This window comes from Nuphar pumila, chromosome 11, assembly GCF_984573655.1.
Source record: "Nuphar pumila chromosome 11, dmNupPumi1.hap1.1, whole genome shotgun sequence".
Lineage (NCBI taxonomy): Eukaryota > Viridiplantae > Streptophyta > Magnoliopsida > Nymphaeales > Nymphaeaceae > Nuphar > Nuphar pumila.
In genome coordinates, this window is record NC_143259.1 from 95538320 (window position 1) to 95558404 (window position 20085).

The window sequence follows — 20085 nt, forward strand, 5'->3', positions numbered from 1 at the left end:
ATTTTATCGAAGTATCGTTGGCATGTTGCAATATCTCACATTTACCCGTCCTGACATAGTATATGCAGTGAACCAGGTCTCTCAATTCATGCATGCTCCCACAAAAGAGCATATGGAAGCAGTTAAGCGAATTTTACGCTACCTCAAAGCTACTATTGGAGATGGCCTTATTTACACAAGGTCTTCAAATGTCCTGGATGGACATCACCTTTGTACCTATACTGATGCTGACTGGGGGGGTGATCCAGATGAGAGACGATCTGTTTCAGGTTATTGTGTTTTTCTTGACTCCAATCTCGTCTGTTGGAGTAGCAAAAGACAACGGGCAATTTGCAAGTCAAGCACAGAAGCAGAATATAGAGCCATGGCTGCCGGCACCACTGAAGTTGCGTGGTTACGACACCTCCTTGGCGAACTCTTACTACCCATTGCCAACTCCTCCTTCCTTTGTGATAATCAGAGTGCTATTAAAATGGCTTTCAATCCCATTTCTCACAGCCGTACCAAGCACATAGAGATTGATCAACATTTCATTCGTCAAAAGGTTGAAGACGGGGTCATTTCCCCAACATATATTCCTACATCACAACAGGTAGCGGACTTGTTTACCAAAGGACTTACAGGAGAGCACTTCTGGACTTTGAAGAACAAGTTGAGCATGATTCATACCCATGCTCAACTTGAGGGGGGCTGTTAAGAAATCATATTTGGATTGGATCGGATCTTGATCCAATCCATACTACCGCTACCGCTGAAGGCTCACGCGGTGGCATACTTGTAATTTCTTTTAGATTGTAAAGTGTTATAAATAGATCAATACAAAGGGGAATATTATTCGATGCCCTAATCGATCTCTCCTCTCTCCCTCTCTCTCTCTATCGAGTCTTCTCGTTTCCCTCACGCATACCAAAATCTCACACCTCCCTCCTCTATAAATAGAGGAGGTGTTCTTCTCTTGTAGCATGGGTTTTTCACCCTTCTCTTCCTTTCTTCAATAATATCCAACTTATGACTTTAAGTCATTTTCTATATTTGAGAGTTTTGTGTGTGCACATTTGGTGTTTGTGTTCTTGGATCTAGTGATCACTCTTAAAGAGTGACTTTTGCTCTATTGGTGCTTCCGCCTCTTTTCATTACATGGTATCAGAGCTCGGTTGGTGATTGGGCTTTTCTTTGGAGCGTGTGACTCATTTTTTGAAGAAAGGAAGGACTTGTTGGTGCCGATGGAACGTGACTCTAAAGTGGAGCTTTCTTTTAAGCTAAATGGGTCCAACTATCTCATGTGGGCCTCCGCTATGGAAAATCATCTTAGAAGTAAGAAACTTTGGGGTTTTGTTATGGGAACTACTCCCGAACCCTCTTTTGTTCTCACCAAGATCGAAAATGAAGTTGAAAAAGCTTTAGATGGCGATGAGCGCATCAAAGCTATTAATGATCATCAATCCAAAATTGAGGATTGGGAAAGTAACCATGCCAAAATTTTGGCATGGTTTATGAACAATGTTGACCTTAAAAATTGTGCTAATATAGCCAAATTTAGAAGGGCCAATGAGGCTTGGTTTTTCCTTAAGGGTATGTATACCCAAAAGGATCTTGCTCGACAATTTTTTTGTCAAGAAAAAATCCGTTCCACCAAACAAATGGACATGAGTGTCCGAGACTATTTTAGCTCTCTAACTCCTCTTTGGGATGAACTTGCTCTTCTTGAGCCTAAGTGGGTGGCTCCGGAAGATATTGAATTAAGGAGGGAACAAATTGAAAAGGAACATTTCTTTCAATTTCTTCATGGTCTTCGTCCGGAGTTTGAGCAAGTAAGGGCATCTTTTCTCCATAGAAGCAAAGCCTTACCTATTGAAGATGCCCTTGCCGAGATATGTCAAGAAGAAACTCGACTTGGCTTAAGCATTAAGAGTGATGAAGTTTTGACCGTTACTAGGCCCAGATCGAATGTTAAAGCATATAGACCTTCCCATTTTAACAAAAATAATAATGGGCCTAGAAAGGGAATAATATGCTATTATTGTAATGAACCGGGACACATTAGACCGGTTTGTCCAAAACTCAAAGGAAAAGTAGCCGCAGTTGGGGAAAATTCTCCAAAGAAGGAAGAAAGTACCAAAGAAGGAGATATCAAAGAAACTCTAAATCACATCTCCGAAGTTCTCCAACATCTTCTCAAGACTTCTCCTTCAACATCCGGGGCCGCCATCGCCTACTCTTCATCACCTCCAGGTATGTGGATACTAGACTCCGGTGCTTCTTTTCATATGACATCTCATAAAAATTCTCTTTCAAATGTTTGTTCCGAACCTATATCTTCTTGTGTTTCAACGGCCGATGGTACCTCATTAAAAATTGAAAGTATTGAATCACTTGATTTTAAAAACTTTTTCGTTCCTAAAGTAAGAATCGTTCCTAAAATTAATTTAAATCTTTTTTCCGTATCTCAAATCACCGATCATGGATGCCGAGTCTCTTTCTCACCTAAAGATTGCACCGTGCAGGATCTCCAGTCAGGGAAGCTGATTGGGCAAGGTCATAGAAGGGGTGACCTCTACTTTATGGATTTTTTGACTCTTCCATCTAAGTCATCTTGCAATCTTGTAAAAGACAAAAGTATTGGAATATGGCATGAGAGACTTGGCCATCCAAATTTTGTAAAAATGTCTCTTTTTCCGTTTTTGAACAATACTTGTAAAGACAATCACATGACTTGTAAAGATTGCATTTTTGGAAAATCTAGAGCTACTCCATTTCCTCAAAGAAGTTACTTTACCACTCGGCCATTTGAACTTATTCATTCTGATGTGTGGGGACCTTCCCCTATTTTGTCTAAAGGAGGTTTTTCGTATTACGTGGTCTTTATTGATGACTTCACTCGATTTACGTGGATTTACTTCCTAAGTCGCAAATCCGAAGTTTTCTCCTTCTTTAAAAAATTTCATGCGATGGTCAAAAATCAATTTTTGGGAAATCTATCTATTCTTAGGTCCGATTCGGGAGACGAATATATGTCCAATGATTTTCAAAACTATTTAAAAGAAAATGGAATTTGTCACCAACGTTCTTGTCCCAACACTCCGCAACAAAATGGTCTTGCAGAAAGAAAGCATAGACACATAATAGAAACTACAAGAACGTTATTAATTTCAAGAAATATTCCAAAATCCTTTTGAGTCGAAGCGGTTCTAACCTCTACATATCTTATCAATAGAACTCCTTCATCCTCTTTGAAAAATCTTTCTCCATTTGAAAAACTTTACAATATGTCTCCCGATTATAAAAGACTAAGAGTTTTTGGATGTAAATGTTTTGTTCTAACTCACAAGAATGATAAACTTTCCCCTAGGGCTATTGAATGTATCTTTTTAGGATATGGCGAAAAACAAAAAGGATATCGATGTTTTGACATACTTAAAAACAAGCTTTATATCTCTAAAGATGTCACATTTCTTGAAGAGGAAAATGGTTTTTCGCACCAACCAAATGAAAATATTGATTATTCCTTTCTATTTGACTTGTTGCCTAAAGAAAACATCATAGATGATCATATTGATCCTAGTGAATCCCTTAGTGAAGATCCTTTTGAACATCCAAGTGATGATCAAAACTTAGAAGAAAATGTTTCAAGACAAATTCAAGTCTACTCTAGAAGGAATGAAAGAAATCCTCCTTGTGCCCTTGAAAATTTTTCCCAAAGTGAGTCTATCGAAGAGACCTCTCAAAGAAGATCAAATCGGATTTCCAAAATACCAAATAGATTTGTTTTTTATGATTCCTTTTCTCCTAACTTTCGGGCATGCCTACTTGCTCTTCGCTCCTTTCATGAACCATCTCATTACAATGATGCTAAGCAATATGCTCATTGGAATGAAACTATGCAACTAGAACTTAATGCTCTTAAAAAGGCACAAACTTGGGAAATCATTGATGCTCCTAATGGCAAGAAACCCATTGGATGTAGATTGGTTTTTAAAGTAAAAACTAAGAGTGATGGTTCATTGGAAATATATAAGGCTAGGTTGGTAGCCAAGGGATATGCCCAAGAATATGGGGTAGATTATGATGAAACTTTTGCTCCAGTTGCTCGAATGACTAGTGTTCGAGCTCTTATCGCTATAGCCTCAGTTAAAAAATGGCCAATCTTTCAACTTGATGTCAAAAATGCCTTTTTAAATGGTAATTTAAATGAAGAAGTCTATATGGAACCGCCTCCAGGTATGAATTTAAATGGAAAAATTTTGAAATTAAAAAAGGCTTTATATGGACTTAAGCAAGCTCCTAAAGCTTGGTATGATAGGTTTAGTAACGTATTAATCAAATTAGGATTTTCTTCTTGTTATACTGACACTGCTCTTTTTGTTAAAAGGACAGGTGACTCCGTTATTATGCTTCTACTGTATGTTGATGATATGATCATTACTGGGAATGACAAAAAGGGAGTAAATAATGTAAAGTCCATGTTAAAAGAAACTTTTGATATGTCTGACCTTGGTTATTTAAGATATTTTTTAGGGATTGAAGTGGCTTATTCCCCGCGATGATACATCCTATCTCAAATGAAATTAGCTGCAGAAATTTGTACCAAATCAGGAATATCTGATGAAAAGAAAGTTGAGACTCCCGAAGTCATTAATGCAAAACTGAGACTTGAAGATGGTGTTCTTCTTGAGGATCCAACCCCCTACCGTCAATTAATCGGATCTCTCACCTATCTATCCATCACACGTCCAGACATAGCTCATGCGGTTCATACAGCAAGCCAGTTTCAGCATGCACCGACTTCGGTTCATATGGCAGCCGTATTGAGAATTATGCGATATATCAAAAATACTATATCCAAGGGACTCTTCTTATCCTCCTCCTCATCTCTTGACTTAACTGCTTTTACTGATGCTGACTGGCGAGGAAATCCCAATGATCGTATCTCAATAACGGGTCTTTGTATTTTTTTAGGTGAATCCCTCATTTCGTGGAGATGCAAGAAGCAGCAGAAGGTTTCACTGTCATCCACTGAAGCTGAATATCGGGCCATGGCAATGACAACTATGGAAATCGTATGGCTCAGAAGTCTCCTTGCTGACATGGGCGTCCCCATTTTCACTCCCACCAAGCTCTGCCGTGATAACAAAAGTGCGATATACATTGCCAGCAATCACACCTTTCATGAGCGGACCAAGCATATCGAAATGGATTGCCATTATGTTCGAGACGAATACCTCAGAGGGACTATCTCATTACCATATGTTACTTCAGAGTATCAACTTGCTGACTTCTTCACCAAGGCGCTCCCAACTCCACGATTTATGTTTCTCCTTAGCAAACTTTCGGTCTTCTCCCCGTAAAGTTTGAGGGGGCGTGTTAAAATATGTATATATATAGATATACTTATATATATATACATCCGTATATATATAAGTATATATATACATATATGTATATATACATATTCTCTTTTATTAAAATACCTGATAGGGGTATTCTTGTAAATCAGCCTATATACTTTTCTTTTTTCCTTTTTTCCCTTTTCCTTTTTTATTTTTTTCCTTTTATTTTCTTTCTTTTGAATGACCACAAGGGGCCCCACTCTTGTAGTCGTTAGTGTTAAAATGTAAACTGCAATATATATATATATATATTATTTAATATTATTATATTTTCTTTTATTATTTTCTTTTTCTATTTTTTTTATTTTCTTTTTTAGCATCTAGTTCAATAGAAACTAGATATTTTGATCCAGTCAAGTTCCTGTTGGAACTTGACTGTGCAAGTAGCTGTTGGACTGTAGTCCAACAGCTACAATAAATGCTGTTGGACTATAGTCCAACAGCTATAATAATAAATGTTGTTGGACTGTAGTCCAACAGCTATATTAAGAGACGTTGGAATCCAACGTCTCTTTTTGGAGAGCTCAAAATGAGCTCTCCTCTCTCTCCCATTGTTTTGTATATATAGGGGTGAACCCCTTCAATGTAAATAACCATGCTTCTTAAGCATTTTGTTCATGAATAAAGTATTATTTATTTTTCAAGTGTTCTTCCCTTTATACCCTTTCAAGGGTCATGCTTGTAGTGTCTCCAATAGACACTTGTTTGTGAGTTATTTGTGCATTTGTTGAAGACCACCATTTCATTACATGGTATCAGAGCTACGAAATCCTTAGATCTTGAAGTGCTTTCGCCTCGATTTTCGTGCCACATTTACAAAAGGTGTTTCATCACCTTGTTCTTGGCTCAAGAAGATTTGTTTGAAGAAAGGCGAACTTGTGCTACAAAAAAATTTAGTTTTGTATCCTCTCTTATTCCTTTGTCTACTCTTTTTCTTTTCTTTTTATTTTTCTCTCTCTCTCCTCCTATTTATTCCTCTCTTACCCTTGTAAAAGATGGATGACAATGATAAGATCACCATCATTCCTATGAAGCTAAATGATACTAACTATGTAATGTGGGCTTCGATTATGAAGCACCACATTTGGGGAAAAGGTTTATGGGGTATAGTGGATGGTTCCGATTTGGAACCTAAACTATCTCTTACCAAGAAAGAGGGTGATAAAGAGGTTCCTCTAATGGAAGAAGAGAAGAGTAAGGCGTTAGCCACTTATGAAAAGAAATGGAAAGAATGGAGGATAGGGCATGCAAAAATTATGTCATGGCTCATCAATAACATAGACATTAAAAAATGCTCTAGTCTAGCTAAGTTTGAGCATGCCGATAAGGCTTGGGATTACCTCAAAAGCATGTATTCCCTTAAAGATATTGCACATGTATGCAATTTACAAGATAAAGTTCGGACAATGACTCAAAAAGATAAAACTATTCGAGAATATTATAATGAGTTGTCCGAACTTTGGGAAGAGTTGGCTCTTCTTGAGCCCAAATGGCATTGTGCCAAAGACATCGAGCTTCGCCAAAAGCAACTCGATATGGAACATTTCTATCAATTTGTGAATGGTCTAAGGCCGGAGTTTGAATCCACCAAATCGGCCCTTTTACATCGTGGAAAAATTCCTTCTATTGTTGATACTATAAAAGAGCTCACTATGGAGGAAAATAGACTTAGAAAAAGTACTCCAAAAGTTGATGATGACTCCGTTTTAGCTGTATCTAGACCGGGGAATCATACTCGTACTTACAAGCCGCCTCATTTTGAAAGGCAAAACGGCGACTTTGATAAAAGAAAAGTTATTTGTCATCATTGTCATGAACCGGAGCACTATAGGCCTCAATGTCCAAAGTTAAAAAGAAGAGAAGAAAAAAGAGTTGCATCTGTTGAATCTGAGTCAAAAGATCAAGATGCACCTGTGTCTATGGCTCAACTGATGGAAATCCTTCAACCTCTTCTCAAAGGGGTATCCTCCTCAACCGAAGCCTCAACTGGAGCGGCAGTTGCATCTTTCTCCGGTCCAGGTAACTTTCCTTGGCTTTTAGATTCTGATGCTTCTTTTCATATGACCCCAAATGTTAATAGTCTATCCGAATGTCTTAAAAATGACTCAAGTGTGTCAAAGGTTTTTACAGCTGATGGCACATCTATCGAAGTAAAAGGAATAGGATGTTTTGAAAATCTTCAAAAATCCAAAAGATTTTTTATCCCAGAAGTTAGATATATCCCTAAACTTAATTTGAATCTCTTATCTGTCTCGCAAATATCTGATTATGGATGTAATATCTCCTTCTCTTCTCATGGTTGTTGGGTACAGGATCGCCAGTCAGGGAAGCTGATTGGGGAAGGCCATAGAGAAGGAGAACTTTATTACATGGACTTTTTGGAATTACCCAAGAATGCATTTTGTTATAATATTCAGAAATTAGAATTGGATTTATGGCACAAAAGGCTTGGCCATCCTCATATGTCTAAAATTCAATATTTTCCAAGTTTGGAAAAATTTTGTAATTCTGAAAATTTTTCTTGTAAAGACTGCATTCTTGGCAAAATGAAAAGGTTACCATTTCTTAGTAGAACTTTTGTTTCCTCACGACCACTTGAGTTAATACATTCGGATGTTTGGGGCCCCGCACCAGTTATTTCCAAAGGTGGTTATACATATTATGTCATTTTTGTTGATGACTTTTCTAGACATACTTGGATTTATTTTCTTAAACATAAATCTGATGTCTTTGCTAACTTCCAAATATTTCATAAAATGGTTAAAAATAAGTTTCAAAATGATATTTCTGTTTTTCGCACTGATTCAGGGGGAGAATTTATGTCCAACGAATTCAAAGACTATCTCAATTTACATGGTATTACACATCAAAGATCATGTCCACACACTCCACAACAGAATGGCCTAGCCGAACGCAAACATCGGCACATTATGGAAACTACTAGGACATTGCTAATTGCAAATCAAGTTCCAAAAAGTTTTTGGGCTGAAGCGGTCCTAACTGCCACCTACCTCATTAATAGGATGCCATCTTCCTCATTAAAGAATACAACTCCAATAGAAAAGCTTGTTAATTTAACTCCAGATTATTCTAGATTAAGAGTCTTTGGATGCAAATGTTTTGTTTTCACCAACAGAAATGATAAACTTTCTCCTCGTGCAATCCCATGTGCCTTTTTAGGATATGCTGATAATCAAAAAGGCTACAGGTGTTTCGATTTTCAAAATGACAAATTATATGTGTCAAGAAATGTATCTTTTTGGGAAAAAGAAAGCTTCTTTGAATTTGAAAAATCCAAGGATGTCACTGAATACTCATTTTTAATTGATCCAACTTCAAAATCCAATGAATGTGATGTTGGATGTGACCTTGACAATGATCAAAGTCCTATTGTTGTTGAAAATGATGATAATGAAGAGCAAATCCATAGGGATGTTAGTCTACAATATTCAAGACGTAGAGAGCAAAATCTTCCATGTGCATTACAAAAATACTCTGAAGTCCCACCTAGAAGAACGTCTAGAATCTCTAAACCTTCAGAAAAATTTGTGTCTTATGAATCTTTTTCACCCACGTATAGGGCCACCATTACATTAATACAATCATATGTTGAACCATCATCCTATTCTCAAGCAAAAAATCATATAGAATGGATAGAAGCCATGAAAATAGAATTGGATGCACTAGAAAAGGCCAATACTTGGACGATACAAGATATTCCTCTGGGTAAGAAACCTATAGGTTGTAGGTGGGTATACAAAGTCAAAACCAAAAGTGATGGGACCCTGGAAAGATATAAGGCCCGTTTAGTAGCAAAAGGATATGCCCAAGAGTATGGCATCAATTATGAAGAAACATTTGCTCCTGTGGCCCGTATGACCACTGTTAGAACTTTAATAGCCTTGGCCTCCATTAGAACATGGCCTATTTTTCAATTAGATGTCAAAAATGCTTTCCTGAATGGGAATCTCGTTGAAGAAGTATACATGGAAGCCCCACCTGGTATTAGTATCCCTAAGGGTAAAGCTCTTCGTCTAGAAAAAGCTCTTTATGGTCTTAAACAGGCTCCAAAAGCCTGGTATGACCGATTTAGTCATGTTATGCTTGATATTGGTTTTCAACCTTGTTTAACTGACACTGCTTTGTTTGTTAAGAAATCTGATGCAGGCATCATTATTCTTCTTCTCTATGTGGACGATATGATCATCACCGGAGGCGACAAACAGGGAGTTGCAAATATCAAATCTCTTCTTAAAACTCACTTTGAAATGACTGACTTAGGTTTATTAAGATATTTTTTAGGCATTGAAGTTGCTTATTCCCCTCGGGGGTATTTGATATCTCAATCTAAATTTGCTCTTGATATCGTTTCCAGGTCTGGAATTACAGATGATAAGAAAGTAGACACTCCAGAAGTTGTCAATGTTAAAATGAAAATTGATGATGGAGAACTTCTTGATGATCCTACTCCTTATAGACAACTTGTTGGAGTTCTTTCTTATCTTTCCATTACTAGGCCAGATATAACTCATGCGGTTCATACAGTCAGTCAGTTTCAGCATGCTCCTACCTCCGTGCACATGGGAGCGATTTTGCGTATTATTAGATACTTAAAATCCTCTCTTTCACGAGGACTCTTCTTGTCTGCTTCATCTTCATTAAATTTAATTGCATATACTGATGCTGACTGGGGAGGTGATCCCAATAATAGACACTCAACTACTGGTTTTTGTGTGTTTCTAGGTGAAACCTTAATTTCGTGGAGGTGCAAGAAGCAGCAGAAAGTCTCTCTTTCCTCCACCGAAGCTGAATACAGAGCAATGACAACCACCACTATGGAGGTTGTTTGGCTCAGACGATTGCTAACAGATATGGGAGCTAAAGCAACGCAAGCTTCAAAGATGTGCTGTGACAACAAAAGTGCGATCTACATTGCAAGCAACCGGACATTCCATGAGCGCACTAAACACATTGAGATGGACTGTCACTATGTCAGAGAGGAATACTTACATGGAACCATTGATCTGCCATATGTTACATCAGAATATCAATTAGCAGACTTCTTCACCAAGCCTCTCGCTGCTCCCAGATTTCACTTCCTCTTAGACAAACTTTCGCTCATTGTACCGTAAGTTTGAAGGGGAGTGTTAAAATGTAAACTGCAATATATATATATATATATATATATATATTATTTAATATTATTATATTTTCTTTTATTATTTTCTTTTTTTATTTTTTTTATTTTCTTTTTTAGCATCTAGTTCAATAGAAACTAGATATTTTGATCCAGTCAAGTTCCTGTTGGAACTTGACTGTGCAAGTAGCTGTTGGACTGTAGTCCAACAGCTACAATAAATGCTGTTGGACTATAGTCCAACAACTATAATAATAAATGCTGTAGTCCAACAGCTATATTAAGAGACGTTGGAATCCAACGTCTCTTTTTGGAGAGCTCAAAATGAGCTCTCCTCTCCCATTGTTTTGTATATATAGGGGTGAACCCCTTCAATGTAAATAACCATGCTTCTTAAGCATTTTGTTCATGAATAAAGTATTATTTATTTTTCAAGTGTTCTTCCCTTTATACCCTTTCAAGGGTCATGCTTGTAGTGTCTCCAATAGACACTTGTTTGTGAGTTATTTGTGCATTTGTTGAAGACCACCATTTCATTACAGTTAGGGCTCCAACAGTCAGATTTCTGACCGTTAGAGCTCCCAACGACTACAAGGGAGCCCCCTTGTAGTCCCTTTTTAGTGCCTCCCTCCTCTATAAATAGAGGAGGTGTTCTCCTCTTGTAGCATGGGTTTTTCACCCTTCTCTTCCTTTCTTCAATAATATCCAACTTATGACTTTAAGTCATTTTCTATATTTGAGAGTTTTGTGTGTGCACATTTGGTGTTTGTGTTCTTGGATCTAGTGATCACTCTTAAAGAGTGACTTTTGCTCTATTGGTGCTTCCGCCTCTTTTCATTACAATTTGAATGCATCACTTCTCTAGGAAAGGATGTAATTTATGCTCCATTTTCAATGTTGGAGCTTATTCCAGTTTTTGGGATAAGAAAAGGCTCATCCAAACACCACCTAAAGTATAAACATAAGACTGCATAGTTTGCTCTCCGTCTTCATAGGGATGGCGATGGACCAAGGCGGGTGTGGGGGACAAGGTCTCCACCCTTGCCCCGTCTCAAAATTTTGCCCTCCATCCCCGCACGGGTTTTTATTTTAACCTCCATCCCCGATCCATTCCCCGTTTCATGTACTCCATCCCCGGTCCAAACTGAGCGAGGTGAGGCAGGGCCCCGTTTCCCCCCTGGTCCACTGTCATCCCTAATCCCTGCCTCCATCCCTGTGGCAGGGGAGACTTTGGACCTCCACCCCCGCCCTGTTAGAGGAAAGAGAGAAATGAGAGCTCGTGCGGCTCGCTAGAGGAAGGAGAGAGGAGAGAAAGGGTTTTATGTATTATATATATATGATTTATAATATGTATAAAGGTATAATAATAATTTTCTTAACGGGGATCGGAGATGGGGCATGGCGTGGCTGGGGCAAGAGTAAGTCCATCTCCGCCTCCATCCCTAGACACGTTTTGATTTTAACCTCCATCCTCAGTCCATTCCTGTAACACCCCAAAAATTTTAATCCTTAATTATAGTTCAAATATTGAAATTTCGAGACCACTTTTTTTTATAAGTATAAGTAAATCAGATCTCATAATGCGGAAACGATTTTTAAAAACGGTTAAAACTTTAGGCGCGGTTACACTAAAGATAACAATCAAATCAAAATGTACGGGATATACATATTTCAAACCACGTACAATATAAGACTGAAATATGAAGAGTTCTAATTTCATTTCAAATCAGAGTATGAAAACAATACTTCAGTCTCTACGTGATCAAGTACTTAAAACGAAAAGATCATGAATACCAAGATTGCAAGGTAAGAGTGGACCCTCGAGGATGCAGCTCGACCAACCCTTCGCTCCAACTACTCATCGTACTTTACCTGCATTACCTGTCCCCCATAAAACGGGGTTAGACTCGCTAAAGTCTGGTAAAACAACCCAAACTCAAATTTAAAGAAAACATATCAAGCATTTAAAGGTAAAAATATATTATTCATCTATCGTCAAGTGATAGGCAATGGAACAACGTCCTGTGAGTCATTCATTTCAAGCATTCGAACATAAAACATTTAAAAACATTTCATCACTTAATATTCTATTCAACCTTAACTCACGTAATAAAATATAATCTATATGCATTCAAGTCATTGCATATATATATATATATATATATATATAAGACATTCATATCATTGCATCATTTTCATATGCATTCATAATTCTTATAAACAATAAGTCAAATCACATTTGACTATTTCATCGTGAAACACACACACATACCTTATAAGCAATTTAGTTAGATATTCATGATGTACATCAATCATGATATATAGGTGTGATATATTTACTCAAACAATCATAATGCAATCATTTACAATGAAACTATGTAGGCGTGATGTATTACCTAATAAGTCAAAACTAATCATTTATAGGCTTGATGTGTCATTCACCTATACGCTAACATAAACATCACAATCATAACCTCATATCAAGATCTAAAATCAATAAGGGTATGATTATCATATATGAGTTCAATATATAATCATGCACACCTTCACAGAGAATCCTCATGCACACCTTCACAGAGAATCCTTTGGGAAGAGTTCCTCAACGGGTACCATATCCAGTGAAAACTATTGTGATACATGCATCAATACAATTGACCACTCTCAGGGTCGATAGCCATCAACACGGGCATAAGCATGTATACAATCAAAGCATCACATCATACATCACTTCATATGGTATTAAAATTATAGGCTTCATGAACCAAAGTTCACTATTGAACTTAAACATTTATCGCATGCATTCATAATTTTATTTCACGTGACATTTAAATCATATCATACATAAGCATATTATCTTACGCATCATATTATCGCCACAAAGAACATTGCACTTCGTAAATTGAACATCGAAGCATGCGTAAACAAAACATGAGTTTTATGCATGCATACGTGAACATGCACATTTTATAATACGAAGCAACTAAACCTCAACATACATAACTTTTACGTAGTTCGAGATTTGCACACACGATAAAAGTATATGCAATTTTCACCACATGAATCGATATATCACCTTAGATATAATTGTGTAAGGGTTGGTCAAAATCTTATTGACCATCCTATCGTACATAATACGCATATATTTCTCAAGCAAATAAGACATACAAGTTCAAAACAATTTATAACATTCACATGCATTCTTCTATACAAGAATAAATGAGTCCATCACATGACAAGACAATATATATAACATTCACAGTATGCATCGAATACGACTTATACATATCCATAGTAGTTATATGTGCACCATGTATCAAATTCATACAAATACACAAAGCAACATAGTATGCGCAAACCAAAGTATGATGACACACATTACGTACATATTATACATTCATAAGTGCACAGACATTCAAACCCATACACAGGTGTACCTACAGTAAATACACTCCATATTCCGCTAACTACAATCATGACAAGTATGATCTCCGAACTACAATCACAAGAGTCCTAGATATCCACAACTAAGTGAAGTGTGTGAGCATAACTTGTATTTTCAATTCATTTAGATATTCAGTGCAACATCATGCTTATACAATTAGTGCCTAAACATGCTCTTTATAAGTTCAGTTAAGGTATCTTACCTTAATAATGTGAAGAACAATGATCGAAACTCAAAAGACCGAGGAGTTTCAAAGTCCGCTACCCAAGCAATACAACGAACCCTTCCTGTGCGATCGCAAATGCCAAAAACTCAAAAAATGCCAATTATAACAAGATTAGCCAAAAATAGCAAATTACCCTATAAATCATTACCAAGAGCTAAATAACACACAAATACACTCCAATAATTTACAAACTCCATCAAAAATATATTTAAATATAATATATATATATATATAGTGATTTATAGCCCAAAATAGTTCTATAAATGCAAAGTATACCCTGATTGGCTTGAATGAACAAATGAATATGTAATAAATAAAATTCAAAAGCTAGAAACACATTTTTAATTTGGAGATAAAAAAATGAGTTCTTTATTTATTAATAATCATTAAGAATTACGGGTTTTACAATTCCCCGTTTCATGTCATCCATCCCCAGTCCAAATGGGGCTAGGCGGGGCCCCATTTCTCCCCCGGTCCACTGCCATCCCTACGACTTCATGGACTTGAACTGCATATCATTCTCTTGTCAAGCTCTTAGTGCTTATTCTTGATTCATCTTATTTCTTTGATTGTTCTCTCAGTTTTTTGTTTTATCTTTCTCTACCTTGAAGTGCATCAAAGTTTTTTCCTCATAATTCTGTATATTGATAACTTGTTATTAGTATAATTTATGGAATAATGTGAACCCATTTCCAATATAGAATGCAGGTTTTTGAAGTTTGGATGGAACCAAGTTTCCAAATAACGTAATGATTATAATGTCCTGCTTGTGCTTTGAGTAACTTGCATAATGGTATAAGACTTACTGGACATCTATCTTCATTAGAAAATTGTGTAGGCATATTCTCCCGCAGATGGAATGAATTGATTGTCTTGAAGTTCCTTAAGTTTCTTGCATGAATTACTGACAGGAACATCTTGAACTGATATATCATACTATGACTCTTCTTGCTTCATCATATATGATTTGTGATATGTTATGCTTTAATTGGTAACGCCATATAACTTTACAGCCAGGTGATGTCACATTGACTGAAAATGGGACCTGCATATACCCACGAAGCCCAGCATTAGGTCTTGGTTTGGCAGCAGCGGTGGCTCTTATGATTGCCCAAGTAATTATTAACACTGCTGCTGGTTGCGTCTGTTGTCAGAAGCATCCACATCCATCTGGTTCCAACTGGACAAATTCCTTAGTCTGCTTTGTTGTCTCATGGTAACTTCTCTGAAATATAATGTGTTTTCCTTGTTTGGATGTAGTCCATTTTCTTGTGTTGCAAAATTTTAGATTTGTCAGATTTGAACAGGATGGTTGTTATGCTGTCATATTCATAACCCTGCACTAAATAATAACATAAATTCACATTTGACTGTGTAATTAGTGGACAAAATGCCAATGTTTGTCATTACATGAGATGTGCTGGAAAAAACCATAACTCCATAAGTTTCATCCATGACTTATTGCTTGTTTCACATCCATATGAACTGTGATCGCATTTGACATATCCTCCCATATCTTTCAGAAAACATCCCTTACAGAGAGCTTGTTCTATGATTTTCCAGTCTGTTTATGACTTTATGCAATGTAAATGTTCAGAAATTGATTGCTATATCTTCTATGATCTTCCAATCTGTTTATGACTTTATGGGATCTAAATCTATAGAAGATTTGGCTACTTCATTCTTTCCAATGCCTTTGTCTGATGTGATCTTGTATTTTGGGATCAAAATGGCAAGGAGAGAGAGATAGAGAGAGAGATCACTGGAACATGTAAGTTACTGAACAGGTTGCAGTCCAAGTCATGTTCTCATTGCCCCCACAGTATGCGATCGGCATGCTAATCTAACAGTTTTAACAATTTTTTGTGGCATTAGAACTTTTAATTCAACTAATTATAACAAGAAAGTGCAATGTGTTTCCTGCTGTAAAGAAGCATAATTTTAATGTATATTTGGATTGACATCCTATTCTCTTAATAAAAAATAAATACTTTCCCTTTGAAATAAATTCCATCACACAATTTGCATAGTTAATTTTGAAGGGGTTTTAAGATTCAAAACCATAGTTACAAAGAGCGTTTTAGGAACCCAGGAAGGTCGCTTCTTCGGAAGCAGGCTTCCCTGAAAAGAGGGGAAACAAAGGGAAACCACTTCCTAATCATTTCAAACACGCTTTTGAAAAGTAGGAAGTGTGCTTCACAAAACAAAGGAAACGTGCTTCCATGATATGAAAAAGCACGTTTTGTAACAACAGACAAACACACTTCTTTCATTCATAGAATCATTTCCTTTTTAATTTTAGATTTTGTTTTAAGGAATTTTGGTAAGTTTTTATGGGTTTTTTTTTGGTTTGTTAGGGGTATCCACAGAATGATAAAAAATCAAAAGGGGGTACCCACTTTGCCCCTTACCCTGCTTCCTTCTTCCCTAAATTGGGAATGAGGGTTTTGATTTCTCTTACCTAGTTACCTTGAAGACTAATTCCAGCCAGCAAACATGAATCTAGCACCAGCGAAAGTGAGTAGGTAACCAGGAATTGTGACAGCTACCAAGAGGGGCCTCATACGACACCTTGTTGTTGGCTTTGTTCAGGGAGCCAGTCACTCTTTCATTCTTCCCTTCTTTCTATGTCACAGGGATTCGGCTAGCAGGGTGCCGCACCCGCGTCGATGCGACTCGATGCGGATGTGGGTGCGGCACCGGGTGCGGTCAACCCGATCCTGGGTGTGTTGACCGCACCCAGGATCATTTCGGTCATTTTTTTTTTTGATTTTTTTTTTTTAAAATTTGACCTGTGAAATGGGCTGCGGAATTTAAAAAAAAAAAAACTGCTGACAGCTGCTACTTTTAAAACCATCCAGATCCTTCTTTTTCGTAAAGGATTTTCTCTCTCCATAATAAATGATAATGATGGTGGTAGCCTTGCTGGCTATTAGTATTCACTGTTCTCCTGACGAGATGTAGCTTTCGGTCCATGTTCGTAAGCCAAGTGGTGGGGACGTCCATGGGCTACGTGATCGGGCCGAGCGTGTTCTGGCTCTTCTACAAGGCCTTCAAAGTGGGCAATCCCAATAGCGAGTACCAGGCGCCCTATGCGACGCTCTACAAGAACATCTCCATACTGGGGGTGGAGGGCTTCTCGGCGCTGCCCAATCACTGCTTCGAGCTCTGCTGCGGCTTCTTCGCCCTGGCCGTCGTCATCGACCTGCTCAAGTACAGGATCCTCCCCGAGAGGTGGGCCAAGTTCGTGCCGATTCCGATGGCGATGGCGATGGCCATCCCGTTCTACATCGGGGGTTACTTCACCATCGACGTGTGCGTGGGGAGCTTGATACTGTACGTTTGGGAGAGGACGAACAAGGCGGAGGCGTTCGGGCCGGCAGTGGCGTCGGGATTGATATGCGGGGACGGGATATGGATGCTGCCCGCCTCCATACTCTCTCTTGCCAAGATCAACCCACCCATCTGCATGAAGTTCCTGTCCCGCGCCCTCAACAACCGGGTGGATTTCTGGTTGAGTGGTTGAGAAGGGTTGGTGATGGAAAGTTGCTCTCTCTCTCTCTGCTTTTATCTGTTGATATTTGCTTGGACGGTCCAGTTAATTGTGTGGTGCTACCGTGTGCTGCAACAACACTCAGCCTGCTTTTGATTTAAGTCTCTGGTTTTATTCGTATTTTATCAGCAGGCTCCATTCTTGAAATAGTTGTAGGGTATGATAATACAAGATTAACTTAATTAGTTCTATCATTCACTCAGTCGAGTTGGTTGAGTCTTTATCTAAATATTTGTCTTTTTCCAATTTATATGTCAACTTTGGTTGCTCTCAGATTTGAGTTACGGATTTACCAACCATTATTACCAATGATATGACCATGTAACTGTAAGTTTTTCACTTTTGTTCTTGTATTGAGAAAGAGAAGAGAGGGAGAGAAGGAAAGATATCGACTGCGGCTTGTCACGATTTCTGTAAAAGAAATCGTGACCTAAACATGTATTTAATGTTACATTACAATATGGGTCGGGTCTGGTATATCCAGACCCGATAACTCAATACATGGTTTACATACATGGACGGTGACATGGATCGTGTCGGATCCTGCACCTTTTTCACCCTCCTTCAAGTTGATCATGGTTTTGGACCATGAACAACTTGCTTTTAAGCATCCAAATGCGATCCTTGGTTAACCCTTTGGTAAATATGTCTGCAACTTGTCTTTCAGTACTGACAAACTCAGGTTCAATCTCTTTTTCTTCAACCTTCTGCCTCACAAAGTGTTGGTCGATCTCAATGTGTTTGGCACGACTGTGATGTACTGGATTGAATGACATATTGATAGCACTTTGATTGTCACAAAGCAAGGTAGTGTGGGAGATCTTTTCTCCTACTTCAGTTAGAAGATGCCTGATCCATGTGACTTCGGCAGTGGCAGCAGCCATGGATCTATATTCAGCCTCAGTGCTGGATCTAGCTATAGCTTTTTGTTTTCTGCTGCTCCAAGAGACTAAATTTCTTTCAATGAAGACACAATATCCTGATGTGGATCTTCTTTCGTCGGGATCTCCTGCCCAGTCTGCATCACAATATACAGTAATTTCGTGCTTGTTTTGGCTATTGGACTATGGTAAATATATCAATCTATCCCCAATAGTCCCTTTTAGATTTCTAATGATCCTTTTGACCGCTTCCATATGTCCAGTACGTGGCGCATGCATAAATTGAGACACTTGATTGACTGAATAGACAATATCAGGTCTAGTGAATGTGAGGTATTGTAACATTCCTATTATGCTGCGACCTGGTGGGGTCATCACACAGATCTCCATCATGAGCGCTAAGTTTTTGATGAAGTACACTCGGAGTTCCTAGAGGTTTGCAGTCTTTCATGCCTGCCTTGCTGAGAACATCTACGGTGTACTTGTGTTGAGTGAGTGTCAATCCATGAGCCTGGTTGTCAACTTCTACACCAAGGAAATAGCGTAGAACTCCAAGGTCTTTTATTTTGAACCTTTGACCTAATAAGTCTTTTATTTTTTGGATGTGTTCCGCAGAGTTTCCTATGATGATAATATCATCGACATAAATTAATAATAGAGTAGTCACAGACTGACTTTTAAAAATAAATAATGAGTGGTCCAGCATGGAACGTGAAAATCCATGTTTCTGAATCTCTGATGAGAAGCTATCAAACCAAGAGCGAGATGCTTGCTTCAGGCCGTAGATGGCTCTTTTTAACCTGCATACATGGGTTTTACAATTTTGTTCTTGATATCCAGGGGGTTGTTCCATGTATACCTCCTCCTTCAAATCCCCATCTAAGAATGCATTTTTTACATCAAGCTGACTCAACTTCCATCCATGTTCAACAGCCAGGGAAATGATAATTCGAATCGTTCCCATTCTTACAACCGGACTAAAGGTCTCATCATAGTCTTGCCCTGCTTCTTGAGTGAATCCTTTTGCTACAAGCCTTGCTTTATATCGTTCAATGGTTCCATCTGGCTTGTACTTGATTTTGTAGACCCATTTGCATCCGACAACATTTTTGTCAGGTGGTCTGGGAACAACTTCCCATGTTCCACATTCATGCAAGGCTTGCATTTCATCATTCATGGCTTCTACCCATTTCATAGAAGCTGCTGCCTGATAATACATGATGGGCTCTTTATCCTTATTTATGGCAGTTAAAAACAGTTAAAAATCCAAGGAGAAGTTGTTATAACTAACCCACCTGTCAATAGGATGCCGTATGCGATTTGATTTTCTGACTGCGAGGGTATTAGAAGGAGTAGGATTGGCGACTGAGACATGATCTAAAAGGCTTGATGTTGCCGATTTCTGTCTGGAATAGACAATGCCTTTGTATCTGCCCGGTACCTCCTCGACATTCTGTGA

The 20085-nt window shown here is 38.1% G+C and overlaps 1 protein-coding gene across 1 annotated transcript in view; it reads left to right on the forward strand.

Annotated features, from left to right (window-relative positions):
- The window catches only part of LOC149822539 (protein VASCULATURE COMPLEXITY AND CONNECTIVITY-like), a 56075-nt gene that overhangs the window by 9491 nt on the left and 26499 nt on the right, over positions 1–20085 (forward strand). Inside the window, exon 2 of the mRNA XM_089981622.1 lies at positions 15206–15408. Coding sequence (XP_089837748.1) covers positions 15206–15408 — 203 coding nt within the window. The remainder of the gene's footprint in view (positions 1–15205; positions 15409–20085) is intronic.